This window comes from Syzygium oleosum, unplaced genomic scaffold (genome assembly GCF_021117445.2).
Source record: "Syzygium oleosum isolate NSW1041296 unplaced genomic scaffold, Sole_v2.1 Sole_v2.01, whole genome shotgun sequence".
Classification (NCBI taxonomy): domain Eukaryota; kingdom Viridiplantae; phylum Streptophyta; class Magnoliopsida; order Myrtales; family Myrtaceae; genus Syzygium; species Syzygium oleosum.
Genome location: NW_026607485.1, coordinates 5,466,390 through 5,482,458, shown reverse-complemented (window position 1 = coordinate 5,482,458; position 16,069 = coordinate 5,466,390). Strand labels below are relative to the sequence as shown.

Sequence of the window (16,069 nt, the reverse complement as noted above, 5' to 3'; positions counted from 1 at the left end):
AAAAAGAAAAGCCTAACAGACAACAAGCACGCTGCCTGCGAAACCAAGGGGCTGAGCACTAGAGGAGAAGGAGCTGTGATTCTTAAATTCCACGACTTGGTTGTCATAAGGAGAGACGAATCCAACTGAAGCTGAGATGAATCGGAGGCTTGAAAATGCAGTAGAGTCTGTGAGCTCTCGAGACGGCGTGCATGGGTTCGACGCCATCGAATCACGAGTCGACGAGTTCTCGAGCCTGAAGGTCGTGTTGTTTTTTTTTTTTTTTTGGGCCATATGAAGGTCGTGTTGTTGCTGAGCGAGTTTTTGATACTTTTGTAAGCTTTGAGGAATAATACTTCTGATCACTCAATCTATTTATGATAATAAATACTTGAACAAAAACATACGTTTTTTATACTAGTAGATATTGCATTGAACTAACATTCTTCTCTCGCCAAAAAAAAAAATTAACATTCTTAATTCTACTCCAAATTCTAGGACATCTTTTTTCTTTTCTTCATTAATTTTCTTACGTTGCATCACGTATTCTTGGTTCATTACCAAGACCATAACTTATCAGTATTTTTACTACACCAGCAATTGCACGTTGAAATTTTCTTTCTCCCTCAAAATCTGAATTTGACTCATCATATTCAGTGCATTACATTTCTTTGGCTTTGAACAAGGTTCGCAACAGACTTGAACTTCAGCATTCTACTTTTCCTAATATGTGCATTAACAAAATCCCTACCCTAAAGAATGGTAACTGGGCCACGCCGGCCCAGAACCAGCACAGACCGGCCCTCTTGGGCCCGAGCCCATGAGGGGCCGTACCAGACCAGGCCCGTTAGCAATAAGGGGCCGTGCCAATGCCCGGGCATTGGCCTAGCGCCATTTTTTTTTAAGAGCGATTGTAGTCTGAACAAAAAAGTGAAGATGGCAACACTAATTTAAGATCTCAATGATGATTTTTCATGAATTTAATTATGAAAGAAATTCCTTGTAGAAAAGGAAAATAAGGGGCAAAACAGGAAGGAGGAGTTATGAACTTTTTCCTGCCACCGAAATGCATCCTTCATATGTTTTTTTTTTATTATCCTTGTGCGCTTCTTTCGACTAAAATCTTGCGGACAGCACAAAAGGCACGCTAAAGCATTGGTGGCTCTTCTTCTTTTCCAGATTAGCATGACCCCATCTTCTTTTTCTTTGCCTTATTGCTTTATACCTTTCCATTATCACATTACTTTTAACAAGATTTTCCCTCGCATTCTCTCTAGAGCAGTTTCGCCAACGATTGAGGTCCCCACGAAATAGTTTTATGCTAACAATTATGGATTTTTTTTCAATTTTGTTAAAAAAAATGTGCATTATTGCTCAATAAGCACTTGCTCTCCATCATTTGAAGTTTGACAAATAGTCCTGGTTATTTATGAGTAATGTTAATTAGTATGCTACAATTGATATATTAATTGACATGACCAAATCTCAAATTAACATTTAGCAAGTGAATATATAGATTTATGAAAATAAATACTATACAAGCGTGAAAATCTGGATAGTCCTCATTTTCTTTTTAAAAAAATCACTTTTGGAAAAAGTGAGTTTTTCGGATCTCATTAGCCTAATATTCTAGAGAATCTTGACCTTTCCACTTGCTATTAAAAATGTCCCGAACATTCAACTTTATCACGGAGAATATAAGCTTTCAGTTTAATATTAAGAAGTGATGAAATCTTAATTTTCTTTAAAAATGTTCCCACCTTTCAACTTTATCAAAGTTAATTTAGATATTGTAGGAGGATGTCCATGACTTTCTATACTTACGTAAAGCCAAAAACTTGAATTTGGTGTCCTCACTCAAAATATTCATCGTACCCTCGACATATATTATTCTGAGGTAAAATTGTTGTGTAATGAAAGGGCAGAGACGGAAAGCATTGTTTTTATTTTTTCGTTGACCACTATATGCACCAACAGGATTTGAAGATGGACAGAGGAAACAGAATAAACTAATGACAACTCCTCTAAACGTATAAGTGGAAGTTGTGAATCAGAGCTTGCTACTGACTACCCATTACTAACAAGTGATGTATGTAGGTTCTGTATCTTTGGCACCACGATTGGACAGTTCAATCTGATAAAATCAAGAGGCGACGGCGGTCGCTGTATACCATCATCGAATGAGTCGGGATTAAATGCACTCTCTTAATTTTGGACAGCGAAATTCTGTCAGAAATAGAATAGAATAGGCTGCAAAACCAGATTGAAAATGAAAGGAATACCTTATCTATTGTCGTCTCTGAACTGCAATTTGGTCCATCTAAAATGCGTGAGCCAAAAGATCCTCTCTGCAAAAACTAGTCATCTGAGGATTGTTCCCAGAATTCAATTGTTGATGATGCACCTATTCTCTCAGATACACTTACTTTTTGGGGAAAGAAAATAATCATTATCTGAAAGTACAGGAATGATAACATTCAAATCAAGAAGGAGCAGAACTTCAAATGGTTCGGGGACCTTGGTTGCTCGAGACGTGATTACCGCACTTGTCTTGCTTCTCAGCGGAATTGGCTGAAACTAATATGGCAACCTTAATGGCCCACATAGGAGACAGATCTGCAGCTAGTGCATTCAATCTCCAATTCTGTCATACTTTAACAAAGGGCGCCTTCGGTGGTTAGTTCTTCCATATTCACTTTCACCTCCAAGCCTGTGTTTAATAAGGAACTAACCATGGACGGGATATTGGCTTTGAGAGTAGCAGCCAATGCCTACATGAGCGAAGAAAATGCGAGGTTGTAAAAACTTTGAGATGGTGAGCATATTAAAATAGCTATAGATGCTCTGAGAAGTGAAGCACCTGATTCAAGACATGAATCACTGTAGCAGCCTCCTCAGGTTTTCCCTCAAGTAGAAATCCCTGCACAAAACATTGGATATAAAACCATTTAGTTCACCACAAAACAAGTAAATGACATTCAGTTAAATTTTAATCTTACAACGGAGTGCTAAAAGCCACAATAAATGCTTCCAAATAGAGAAAAGTAGTCATATATCCTTTGTGTGTTGACAATGAATATTATCATGCCCATGGGTGCTTCATGTCCTAGGGTGTGAGCCAAAATTTGGTTTATTCAAGCATGAACTCTCACTTTTTTTGGCCATAGACCTCTCAGCTGGTTTACCAAGAACTTTGTACTGATATCTATTGCAACTTTACTGTTTTCCCATAATCAGATTTTCGCATGCAAGAAGACCAAGTGCTTTCAGGGTCTGATATTTGTGATTTCAACAGTCTGTGTTTGCAAACTACCTTCGCACATGAGAACCCACTGCCCACGGTGTGCTGCTTCATGGACTCAGATCTTAACTTCTCAATTTTCCATATAGATTCAACGTCTCCTAAAAAATGTAATTTCCGTGAAACCACTATATAGGATAAAGAAGCAAAATCTCAGAACAAATAAAGAAACAAAGACGTTGAAAGACACAGTGTAGTGAAAATTCTTTTTATTTCTTATTTCTACCTTTATGTTTAGGAGAGAAAGAAATCATTGTACAGAAGAATATATTCTAGCACATCCTGTCTTTTGTAGTAAGTGGCAGGACCTAGATGAGAAAACTATTTGTGGGAAGAAAAAGAAAATAGAAATTGCTGAGGGACAAGGGACAAGGGCTAGAGAGCATCAAAGGGAGACAGAGCAAGTGTTTCTCACCTACTTTTGCAGCAAACTCCATCCAGATGTCAAATGCAGCTCTATGCAATTTCACCCCATCCTTGACAAATCTCTTCAAATACTTTGTGAGCAACCCTCAATTGTCTGTATCATAACAAATGCTGCAAAATTTTTCCATGGAAAAAAAGGATGTCAAATAACATGAGTAAACTATAAGATTAAGAGTAGCAATGCAGACAAAATGATTAAAATAAAAACAAGTCGATTAAATCATATATAAAAAACACTTATAAAATGGATAAATTGCTTGATAACTAAGTAGTATATTTCATACAATATTTAAGTGCTTTAATGGCGTACTACATGATAATAACATCCTTCTCAGGATAAACAGCATGAAAGCAGGATAAACAGCACGGAAGTGAACCTGAAAACAATATTGGCTGTGCTGTGTTGCAATGGCAAGTTATTCGTCTTCAAAAGCTTCATAACTTCCTGCATGAGGGTAGCATCTTTGTGCTCTTTAGCATATTGCTGCATTTCAATACCATAAGTTAGCAGAAGAAATATGTAAATAAAACAAATGGAAAAAAATAATCACTTGATGTAGATACATGTCATCATTACATATAAATGGTTTGCAGAGCCAATTGTAGGGGTCAATCCATAGACATTATGCTTCCATAAGGCCTTCTTACCTACAATTTTGTCAACCCTTAGTTTCTATCATGACGGACTAAGGCACCATGCAATTCAAATTCTTAGCCTATATAAGGATTGCTACAATTAATATAGATTCTAATTATATCATGTGCTCCCAGTAACAACTAATTGCTGCAATGAGTTATACTATGGAACTACAGTTTTTTTTTTTGTGGTCAAAATACTATGGAACTACAGTTTGATTTGATTTATTTTGCTTAAAAATCATGAAGAGCTTAACTACTAGAATCAGCTCGAACTGATAACTACTGAAGCTATCAGTTCATAAAAACACATATGCACAAAGTGAATGCTCTTTGCTAAGTTTCAACAATGAATACAATTACTTGAAGTGGAGGTGTCATGCAAGAAATCAAAGTCTTAGAGAGCCAGCAATGTGCGGAAAGACCCATTTACAGAATAAGTGTTTGATACAGTTGGTTTGAGCTTAATAATGTCCGAGTAATAAACGAGTTAACAAGTTTGTACATGAAAAATAAAAGATGTCATGATAGGCCCTTTGACCCTTTAAACACATTGAAGCATGTTGAGCAAGTTAACGTGTTACTCACACAAGACACGTTTATACACATTTAACAATTTTATATGTAATTGAATTGAATGTGGTTTCACACATTCACATATGAAAAACTATTTCTTGGATATGTTATATGTGTCGTGTAATTTCCATCCGCTTGCTTAACGGATGTGTTGCATCTGTGTAAACAAAATTCTGGTTTACATAATTGATGCAGCAAGGAAAAACAAAAAACAAAAGCACAACTTGCTACCAGTGGGGTGGTCAAAAGTTCTCATAAGCGACTGAATTTGTTCTTGAAGCCTGACAGGCCAGAGGTAAAAAGATCATTTGAGAACAGACAACATACAACAAAATGATTGTGCTAATGATAGGGTCTACAAGTAGCAACAATTAAATGCAGGAAAGGAATCAGGTAAAGATATAAGCAAAATACAAAATTTTTGAACTTGGCACACAACTTGTGTAGATAAAGCTTACCAAAGTCAAGAGCCCTAGCACGCACGCATGCTTTTGTGACTTCCCGACAAAGGTTGCAGTTAAAATTCTCATGAATTTGAAGATTTGGCAATCTCTGCAATGAAAAAAAAAACAGGTTAATTTATCAACTATTCAATAATTAAAACTTTACTTCTCAAATGGAGCAAGAAGTCAACTGACAAATCTGCGTAGGTTCTGCAAGACATCAAAGAGAAGCTTAATATCCTCTCCGTTCTTGCAATTTTCAATCATCGACCACGTTCATGCGTTTGGAGCCATTGTTCTTTTTGTATTAACGGATTCAATAATTTTATCATACATCTCCTTCACGGCCTCTACATAATATAACAAGAACCAAATATCAGAGAAAGAACTATACAATTTGTCAAGCCACATATTAGACGGAGAAAAAGGAAAAACCTGTGGGGGGTTCCTCCTTTTCAGCACTTGCTTCGGAAGAATACGGTAAATGCAAAATTATTGAATAAGGGGCTGCAGGCAATCTATTGCCATGAACCGGCCCTGTGAATTCCAACGACATCACATCAAAACCCTGCACTGCCAAGAGAAATGCAGCTCCCTCTTGTACCAACAAGGAAACAAACTAATTCAAACCAGAACTGACATTCAAGAACACGAAGCAACTCGACTCGACGAAACAATTCGACATGATCGATTCCATTACACAGTCACGTCTCCGATATCATATATACGAAGCAAACACAATGAAAACAATTAAAAAAATATGACATTTCAATTTACGAGCACAATCCTCACAGCATAATCATCCCTCCGTTTCGACTTGACTACACCAGGCGCACACATCCCTCGAATGAGTCATTCAGCCTTCTTCATCAATCATCAAATTCTCCACCCCCTCATATCTAGACATCATCAAACTCAACCTAAAAAAAGCCCCCCCACACTAACAAAGAACCATCACTCGGGCATCCACAATCCACCGTCGAAATTCCTCTGCCGGACGAGAAGCGCGTGCTACCTGCGAAACCGAGGGACCGAGCAGCGGAGGAGGAGAAGGAGGAGCTGCGGTTTCGACATGATTGCGCACAAATCTGAGCGCATTCCACGACTTGGCAGTCGTTCGGGGGGATGAATCCGGCCGAGCCGAGATGAACCGGAGGCTTGAGAATGCGGTGGAGCCTGCGAGCTCTCGCGGCGGCGTGCATGGCTTCGACGCGATAGAATCAACGAGGTGGTCGTGTTGTGTGTGCTGAGCGAGGTTAAGCTTTCCAACATGCTTGCTCTTCGATTTAGTGGTTCAGGAAAGGATCTGCATGTGGATTTGGAATATCGTACGAGTTCAATTTCCTACACAATTAAGTGCAAACAATTCCATTTTTGACGGCCCTATGAATTTGGTTCATGAGGTCAATCGATATAGGGTAAATATAAAAAAAAACATTTCTTGTTTTATCCAATGACTTATTACATACCTCTAATTTTAAAATACCAAATACATATATGAATTTTATCTCCGAAGACCACTTTGCACTTCCGCATTAATTAGCGTCTTGTTCCTATTATAAAAAGAAAATGTGATTTTCTCTTACGCCCATAAAAATTAAATCACTCAAATGTGGAGCTAGAGACTAAAAAATGATTTCGAGAAAGGACAATTTGTTCTTTTCCAATTTTGGATTTTGGTTAGGTGTATGCCAATGTCAATTGTAAAGTAAGCTTTTCGTTCCACAATACGATTGGGTTGGGGAAAAAAGAAAGCACCGATAATAAGAAACGATCTGTCGTTTTCTAGATTCAAGGGAAATGCTCCCCTTTTTAACTTGAGCTGCAACTGTCTCCTCTCCACTCTCAATCCACAACAGAAAAAAAACTCCTTCCTTTTGTCCACCACGGAAATAAACCGCTCAAGCAAAATCAAAACTGCAACAGACAAAGAAATCAAAAGCCGAAACTTCATTACAATCTGATGCATAGAGGGATACAGAATAAGTCCTCCAATCTAATTCCTTTCAATTGACATTCTTCTTGACGAAAATGGGTTGCGGGAAGTCGAAGCATGATGTCGCCACCGGAAACACCATTACCAAAAGCAGGAGTTCGGGCGCCAATCCCGAGAAGAGCAAATGAGTGGAACAGAACGTCCCTCGGACGGGAGCAATTGGGATTGACACGGTATTACTTGCGCAACAAGAAATCGATAATGCGGTGAGCCAGGATACAGAAACTGCAGCTGATGTTATGGACGTAACGGAACATCCCGAGCCCGAATGGGAAGAAGAGAGCAAAGAAGAAGGAACAAAGGCCGAGGATGAAGACAGAGAGGAAGAGAAGCACGTAGAGGAAGAAAGGGAGATAGAGCTGGAGCGGGAGCTAGAGCCGGAGATGGAACCAGTAGCTGAAGAGGAAGAGGCAGAGCCAGGGAGATTCATATCCCCGTGACTCGCCGGATCATTACTTCTCTCCGAGAAGAGACGATGAAGCACAGGAAGGGATCTTGTCCGAGGGGCTCTCCTCCGAGTACAACTCTCCACGGCATGAACTGGTCAAGGAGGGCGAGTACGGTCAAGCGGTGGTGGAAGAGAAGAATGCAACTGGACTGGAAAAGGCAGAGGAATTGAGGGAGAAGGAAAATGACTCGGCTCCTAATGAGGTACTGAATAGATCTCTGAGAATTTAACTGCTGAGATTACGAGTGCAGGATCGCAGACATATGCCTTGATGCGGATGATGTTTATGCTAATTTACAAAACCCTTTCTTTTCCCTTGATTTTGATGCATTTACTATGCATTTAAACATTGACGAGAACACCAAGAAGTACAAACATCGCAGACTGACTGTTTGAGCTGGTTTTCTGATTGAGATGGTTAGCTCCTAACAAAAATGACGGAACCATGTTTCTGTGCAGGAAATTGTGACTCATTTAGCAACTGGAGAAGTAACGAAGAGCAACTGAATCGAAGAAGCAGGATCCCAGCCTTTTATGCCTTAGTTACTTAAATATTACAGTGATGTAGTTCAGTTCTTGACGCCAAAAATTGCCGAACAGAGAACAGACTTAAGGGTTGGAGCCTCGGTTGTATTTTATAGGATCTAATAGTGTGCATTGCGGTTGGAGAGATGATCATTATTCCTATATGTCACTCTTCGAATTACTATCATCTTGCGGTGTTACACTCTATCAGAAGATGAAGTTGAAAACAAAAGGATCCTTGAATCACATAAGGTGATCAGATCATGATCAAAGAGTCATGGAGGCTAAGTACTAAAAAAAATTCACTTGTGCAAATGCAATTTGACCGTCGAGCTAAACTTGAAACATTGGCAGAGTATTGGCACTTCAGATTTATTTTAACAGATCGAATGAATAGCAGTGCATCGGTATTTTATTCTGCTCGGAATTCTTATAGACTAATGGTCTTAAATGTCTGCAAGTCTTGGAAGAGAAAATTGAGGTTGTTAGTCTCTTGGAAGTGGAGGGCCACATCTCCAGAACCAACATCAGGAAGAACCAATTTTCGTGCTTAGATATGAGAGGAGCCATTTCTTTTCTTAATAGTAGTCTATAAGCTTGGAGCCTAGTGCTAATACAATTTTAAGAATCATTCAATGTGGACATCTTTATTTCTGAGATGCATGACAATGTTACCATGTGCCTGTCCTAATTTTGATAGATTAATTATATAGGAAGCTGATGTTTTTTTTCCATTCGTCCCCAGACAGAGGAGACTCACAATCACCGCGATTAGATTATTGAAAAAAATTATATCGGAATCATCTGTGAAATCGCTGATGAACCTTATATCATGCAGTAGATGCTAAAGAGCACAAGACTACAACCACTGTTTGGCTGTGCATTGGAAAAGAATGGAGTGTATACTGTGTATTGTTGACATTGTCAGTCAAATTACCTTGCAATATTCTATTGAAACAGTATCAACGTGTCTTGCAAACTAGCTTCTAATTGGTCATATCTGGTGATTGTCTTTTCTGCTGATCTTTTCAAGGATTTCTTCAAGGGAAGACTTTGAGTAGGCATCACTGAAGATGGCGCTACTAAAAAATGAAGCAGCTGTAAACAATGAGATAGCAAACCCGGCTACTTGTATATACACTTGATAGAAATTCAGGATATGGTGGTTTCGTCGGGACTTGACTACGAGGTGTTCTTGAGCTTAATTTAGAGGACCAGATACTTGAGTAGGTATTGCTGACTTCCTTTACATCAGCCTGATTGATGCGGGAATCTGTGCTTACAGAGATGACGAAGAGCTGCGCAACGGGGAAGAGATTGGCTCGGAGCTTCTCCAAGCAATCAAGCAGTCGAGAATCTCCATACCCATCTTCTCAAAACGATATGCCTCTAGCAAATGTGGTCTCAAGGAGTTGGTGCAGATGGTGGAGTGCAAGAAAACCAATGGATAGAAGATCATGCCCATTTTCTATACCCTGGAACCTTCTGAGGTCCGGTACCAAACTGGCGGGTATGGACAAGCCTTCCTTGAGCATGAAAACAAGAGGCCATACAATGATGTAACTATCAGCGAGTGGAAGGCTGCTCTAAGTGAAGTCTGAACACTAAAGGGATGGGACCTACAAAGCATGCCCAACAGGTGATTACTTCTAAGATTAAGACTATCGCAATAGCATCCTTATAATGCAACTCAATTCTGATTGAGTCTTTGCTGAATTTGTCTTATTTGGAGAATTGAAGTTGAATGTATTTCTAAAAAAATTAGAAATCATCCAGAAATCATGCCAAAATTTAACTTTTTCTAAGCTTAACTAGATGTTATAAGTCCATTTTCATCCTTTTCTTGTTGAATAGCATTATTGAGCTCGTATAATTTCAAAAGGATTCTGTCCAAACGGGGTGTTTAAGTTTTCTAATTTGGTTTGGCCTGACCAATCGTTGTTCAACCCAATTTTCTAATTCAATGTATTTTTCAACTCCAAAAACATCAGGCACGAAGGTGACTTCGTGAAAACAGTCGTCGAGAAGGTTTTCAGTTAGTTGAAAAAGAGTTATTTGGTATTATCGGATTGTTTGGTTGAATTAGACAATCACGTGAATGAAATCATGAGAATGATTGGCCCTTAGACACCGAAGCACGGATTGTTGGTATCCATGGAATGGTTGGTGATGGAAAGGCTACTCTTGCTAAAATCATCTACAATCAACTTTCACCTGATTTTGAGGAGTGTTGTTTCCTTTCTAACATTGAAGAAACTTTTGAGGTGAAGGGGTGTTGAGTACTTGCAGAATCAACTGATCTCCAACATCCTCAGAAGTCAGAAGGCAGTGGACAGATATGAGTAACACAGACGAAGGGATTAAGATGATTAAAGATCGGCTGTGTTGTAAAAGGCTTCTCCTTCTCCTCGATGATGTTAACAAAAAGAATCAATTGAATGCACTTATGGGCAAGTGCGATTGGTTCGGTGAAGGAAGTAAGCTTATCATCACAAACAGAGAGGTTGTCAATGTTATTGAAGTGGATTGCGCCTATGAGCTTAACTGCATGGATTACAACAAATCTCTTCAACTTTTCAGCAAATGTGCCTTTAGAAGAGATTGTCCTTTGGATGATTATCTCACCCACTCCAGAAAGGCGGTAGGCATTGCCCAAAGTCTGCCATTAGCTCTCGAGGTTATAGGTTCGTCTTTATCAGGCAGCAAGAAAGAAAAGTGGGATGTCATACTGAAAATGTTGGAAAAAGTTCCTCACGAGGAAGTCAGCAGTAAGCTGAAGATAAGTTATGAGACATTGGATGATCGACAAAAGCACGTCTTTCTTAATGTAGCTTGTCTTTTCATTGAATGTGACAAAAATATTGTGATCCAAATGGATGACTCTGAACTTTTCCGGAAGAAGCCTTGGAAGCTCTGCAGCATATGTCCTTGATAAAGATTGAAGAAAAGAATAAGTTGTTGATGCATGATCTATTAAGAAACACGGGGCAAGAAATCATCCGTCGAGATAGTAATATGGTGACAGAGAAGCATACTAGACTGTGGAATCACAAGGAAGCATTTGATTTGCTGATAACAAACCTGGTAAAAGCTCCCTGCTACCACTTACAATTTGGCTACTCTCTCTTTTATGATGGCATAAAACATGAGGGGTTAATAATGTGTTTCCTTTTTGGCAGGAAGAGTAAAAGTTGAAGCTCTCTATCTCAAGTTTCGCAATGAGGCAGAACGCTGTTTTGCAGATGAGGACTTCCAAATCTAAGGTTCCCTGAAATTAATGGCGGAATGAGCTGAACCGGTCTATGGAACTTTGGAGTCAGAAAAAACACCTTGAAGTCGTGTTTGGAGCAGCAGTGGGGAGCTTATGGCAGAATTTTCATCTTCCGATCAACTTTTTCCAGAAGAAGTCACATCTACTTCCGATTGCCATGGCTTTCTTCGTATAATATCCCTCTAAAGTTTGACATAGCCAAATTATCCACGAGGAATCTAGTTGTTCTCGATCTATCAGGGAGCATCATTACCGATCGTTGGGACGGTTGGACCCATATAAAGGTGTGACATATGCTAGGAATCTCTACTGTCCAGTAGTTTGTGTCCGTTAAATCCAGAACTTGATCTTTCCACGATGTTTTTATCTTTTTTGTTGTTGCAGGTGGCGAAGAGATTAAAAGTTCCGAATATGTCGTGTTGCGGCTACTTGGTTAAAACTCCCGACTTCTCTGCACTTGCAAATTTAGAATGACTGACCCTGACGAACTGTGCAAACCTGGTTGGAGTCGATAAATCCATTGGTCGGTTATGGCGCTTGGTTTTCTTAGATGTCAGCTGGGCTGCCCGAACCTTTGCGACCAGCCAAATGAGATTAACAAGCTAAAATCTTTGAAAGTGCTCGTTATTCATTGCACATCAATATGGGACACTAGACTTCGAGCCTGTGGCATGGCATCATTAGCCTATCTGAGAAAACGTAGATAGCAAAAAGAGTAGAGAAAATTTATGATGTTGTTTCATGTTTGTCGCTCTTTGTATCGCGTTCTTTCTCACAGTTTCTGGGACATTTGTTAAATTCAATACCCTAAAAACGGAATTTTGTTTCGTGAATGGTAGGTATGCAACATGTATAGCAAATTCTAAATCATTTGGTAAATTCGTTTGCTGACATCTAAAGTTTTGCCTAAAGAACTTCACATTTCATAAGTAAAAACCTGTTTATACTTGAATTTGAATAATTAAGAGCAAAGGAACGTAATCTTGGTATGACATCTTATGGCCGGCCATCCAAGGACAAAAGGGAGGATTAAACTTTTGGTCGGCACACTTTAAATTGTGCTAAATTGAGCATTTTATCTTCAGAATATACTCGGCCTAACAAGGGACTACGAATCTCGCCAGTGATATGAAACAAGGGACGGGTGAATTGTGCACATGAGAGAAAGAAGTTTGGAAGGAAATCAATTGGAAACTAGTGAGTAGCCGGCCATCTAAGGAAGGAAAAGATAGAAATTCTTTCCTTGTACTTGAGGGAATCGGCTAGAAACTGAGGATTCAAAGAATGGCGACAATGTACTGTTATTTTAATAGTAGTTTAAAGACTTTTATGCTAGCAACACCCTAACAAAAATGGACAAAGAAAGAAAGAAATCCAAGAGGGAAACAGACATTTTCTAACCAAGATTGGCAGCTGGGAATCTCAGCATTTCAAGGGCAAATCACGGGAGCGAGTTCTCGGTGATTGCAAAAATTCACGGGAGGGGATTCTTGGGTTTCTTGACATATCATTTATCACATAAGACGGAGCTTTAAGGGAGAGATCTCTTATTGAAAAGCAACTATCCTTCGACAAAAGAAATGATAGACCACTTCGAGACGTTCATACATACATAACTTGGAAACAAAACAATTAAGACAGCGTACAACCCCTTCTCATTTTTTCATTGAGCTCGATACATAAGTATATTGATGTGCAGTGGCACCACTCCTTGAAGAAAAATTAAGTTCTTTCGCTGAGCTTCAATAGGCAGGCGCCCTAAAGGACTACCGACCGACCTTCCGTTTGCGCCTCCGATATCTCCATCTCGCCCTGATGCACACCCTCGTCCTCCCTCGAGATCTCCTCCAACGACCTGCCTTTGGTCTCGGTCACCATGAACGTGCAACGGAACCCCAGCATGTTTGTGAACGCCAAAATCAACATGACGGATTTTATTTTATGTGTACGTCAGTCAAGCATGTAGCTCTGGACCCCAAAGGCCGCGGCCAGTGCCTCAGTCTTACCTGCCGATGCACTCATAGTGTGTCATTGGCATAATGGCATGTAGACCTAACGCGGGTCGAGAGCAACTTAGCCAGCAGAACAAAGATCGTGCTGTTATGGCACTCAAGTGATAAAAAAAAAAAAGGTTATGGCACTCAAGTGAGTACCGTACGAAAATTATGACACTTGTGGTGTCATTTTTCCAATTATATAGGAAGCTAATTTTTGCGTCCATTCTTCCCCAGATAGATTAATTTCACTTTTAAGGGGCTATTTGTTTTAGGGTGGAATTTTTTTTTTGAAAATTCAATTTCCGAGGAAGTGAATCATTTTCTAGAGTTCATTTGTGCCGTAAAGAAGTTGAAAAAGATTAGTTTTGTGATATTTAATAATAAGTGAAATCTACTAAGGCTCCGTCTGTTTTATGAAAAATAAATGATTTGTAAAATGTTCTCCTAAAAATGATCACGTAGATCGCTTAGAAAAATGAATGAACGAATAATATTTTCATTGTTCACGAAAATGTTTAGACATAAATTGTTGTTGATACTACAAATATTTTCCATTGACTAATAATTTCAAGCACACAGGCGATCATTTTTGGAAAAATGTTTTCCAAATCATTCATTTTTTCGCGAACCAAACAAAGCCTAAATGCACCTTGTATCATTAACAATTGCTTTGAGGGAAAACAGTTTCCTTCTTGCGGGAGAGAAAACCATTTTCCTTGATCTAAATTTGTTATTTTCAGCCTATGGAAAATTGCTTGAGTAGTTTTCTGTATGCTAGAAAGTCCGAAAACAGTTTCCTGAAAATGATTTTTGGTCAATCAACACCCTAAAAATCATTTCACTGAGCATTTTTTTTTTGAGATGCCGACAATGTTTCCATGTGCCTACCACCACGGATAAATTATCGAAAAAAAATTATGTACGAAGCATCCGTGAAATTGCTTATAAACCTTATATAATGCAGTAGATGCCGAAAAACAAAAACCACCCTACTGTTTAGCATCCAAGGCAACTACAAATAAGAGCTTGACCTCGTCAGCTGGTTAACTATTTCAACCGATTAAGGGCATTTTCATTCAAAAATAATTTTAATTACTTCGATAGTTGATTGATAGGCAGCCACCATTCAATAAATGATTTTTTTTTTGCCAGCATCATTTGATAAGTGGGGCATCTAAACTTTTTTCATGTCTGAATTGTTTCTCGAAGAAAAGATCAAGTGAGATTAATGGAGGGGAGGCAATGCTTGGTTTATTCATCATTGGGTTGATCATAATCTGGACCATGAAAAGCTTATGATAGTGTACGTGCCAGCGCTTTACAAGCGACTTTGGTTGGCTAAAGAATGGTTGATAGAAGCTGATTTTGGTAGCTGCAGCTTATGTTGGTTGTCGTCAAGTTAGTATTGTGAAACTTTAGTTTCGAAGTGGCTATTTTCTATCGTGAAACATGGAATTAGTTATCACAAAATTGATTTAGAAACTTAGAAAAATACTTCCAAACAAACACCATCTATTCAGAAAAGCTTTGATCTTTAGATAGTCTAGCCAATCATGTTGTCAATCAATAGAAAAGTTGATACCGTTTAATTTAAATAAATGGAAAGTTCGAAAGTGTCGTATGAACATAGTTTTGCCTGGCATCAAAATAGAATCATTAGATTAAAAATTGCATGAGATTGGTCGATATGATTTGGGTTAATACCACGAAAAATCACAAACCGATACACTTATAAAAGACTTACCCCAAACTAATTTTTTTATCCCAAAAAACCCCAAACTGGTATATCTATGACAATTTTACCCTCCGTTAAATTTTACTGTCAAATTTCTAAGTTGGATGACACGTGGCAGCTAACAGGTGTACCAGTTTGGGATTTTACCGTCACTTATGTATCAGTTTGTGATTTTTTGTGGTATTAATCCAATTTAATAGAGGGTAAATTTATCACAAATGTATCAGTTTTGGGTTTTTTGTGGTCAAAAAATTAATTTTGGGTAAATTTATAACAGGTATACCAGTTTGGGGGTTTTCGTGGTCAAAAAATTAATTTGGGATAAATTTATTACAGATGTACCAATTTGGAGTTTTTTGTGGTATTATTAACCCATATGATTTCAATGCGGAGGACATCGACAATCTAAATCGAAGTAAACCATGCGTCGTTTTAGCGTGTATCATGCGTCATTTTAACGTGTATTAACATTAGCTACCACTTTCCAAAGAAAAATAAAATAAAATAAAAGAACAGCGTACAATTGGTGCAAGAAGACTGAAACTTCACGGGACTAGAGTGGCAAAGTCAAAGTCTACGAAGACTTGGACTGCGAACAGTCCACGAACCAACTTGCTCAAGATGGAATCACACCAACGATTCATTTTATTTGGTACTTCGTGCCTCACAGTCAGACTTCCATAAACGTAGAGATTTCATCAAAAGATTAAAAAAAAAAGTCACTAGATCACTCTGT

The 16,069-nt window shown here is 38.6% G+C and overlaps 1 protein-coding gene and 2 pseudogenes across 1 annotated transcript; 2 read left to right on the top strand and 1 right to left on the bottom strand.

Annotated features, from left to right (window-relative positions):
* Positions 1-6,613, bottom strand: part of LOC115661854 (uncharacterized) — a 72,138-nt pseudogene extending 65,525 nt beyond the window's left edge.
* A 779-nt stretch (positions 6,614-7,392) lies between these two features.
* LOC115661855 (uncharacterized) lies at positions 7,393-8,462 on the top strand (annotated as a pseudogene).
* Positions 8,463-10,668: 2,206 nt separating this feature from the next.
* On the top strand, positions 10,669-11,262 carry LOC115661856 (disease resistance protein RUN1-like). Its single transcript, XM_030584054.2, has one exon. The coding sequence runs from the start codon at positions 10,669-10,671 to the stop codon at positions 11,260-11,262; it is 594 nt and encodes a 197-aa protein (XP_030439914.2).
* The last annotated feature ends 4,807 nt before the right edge of the window (positions 11,263-16,069 follow it).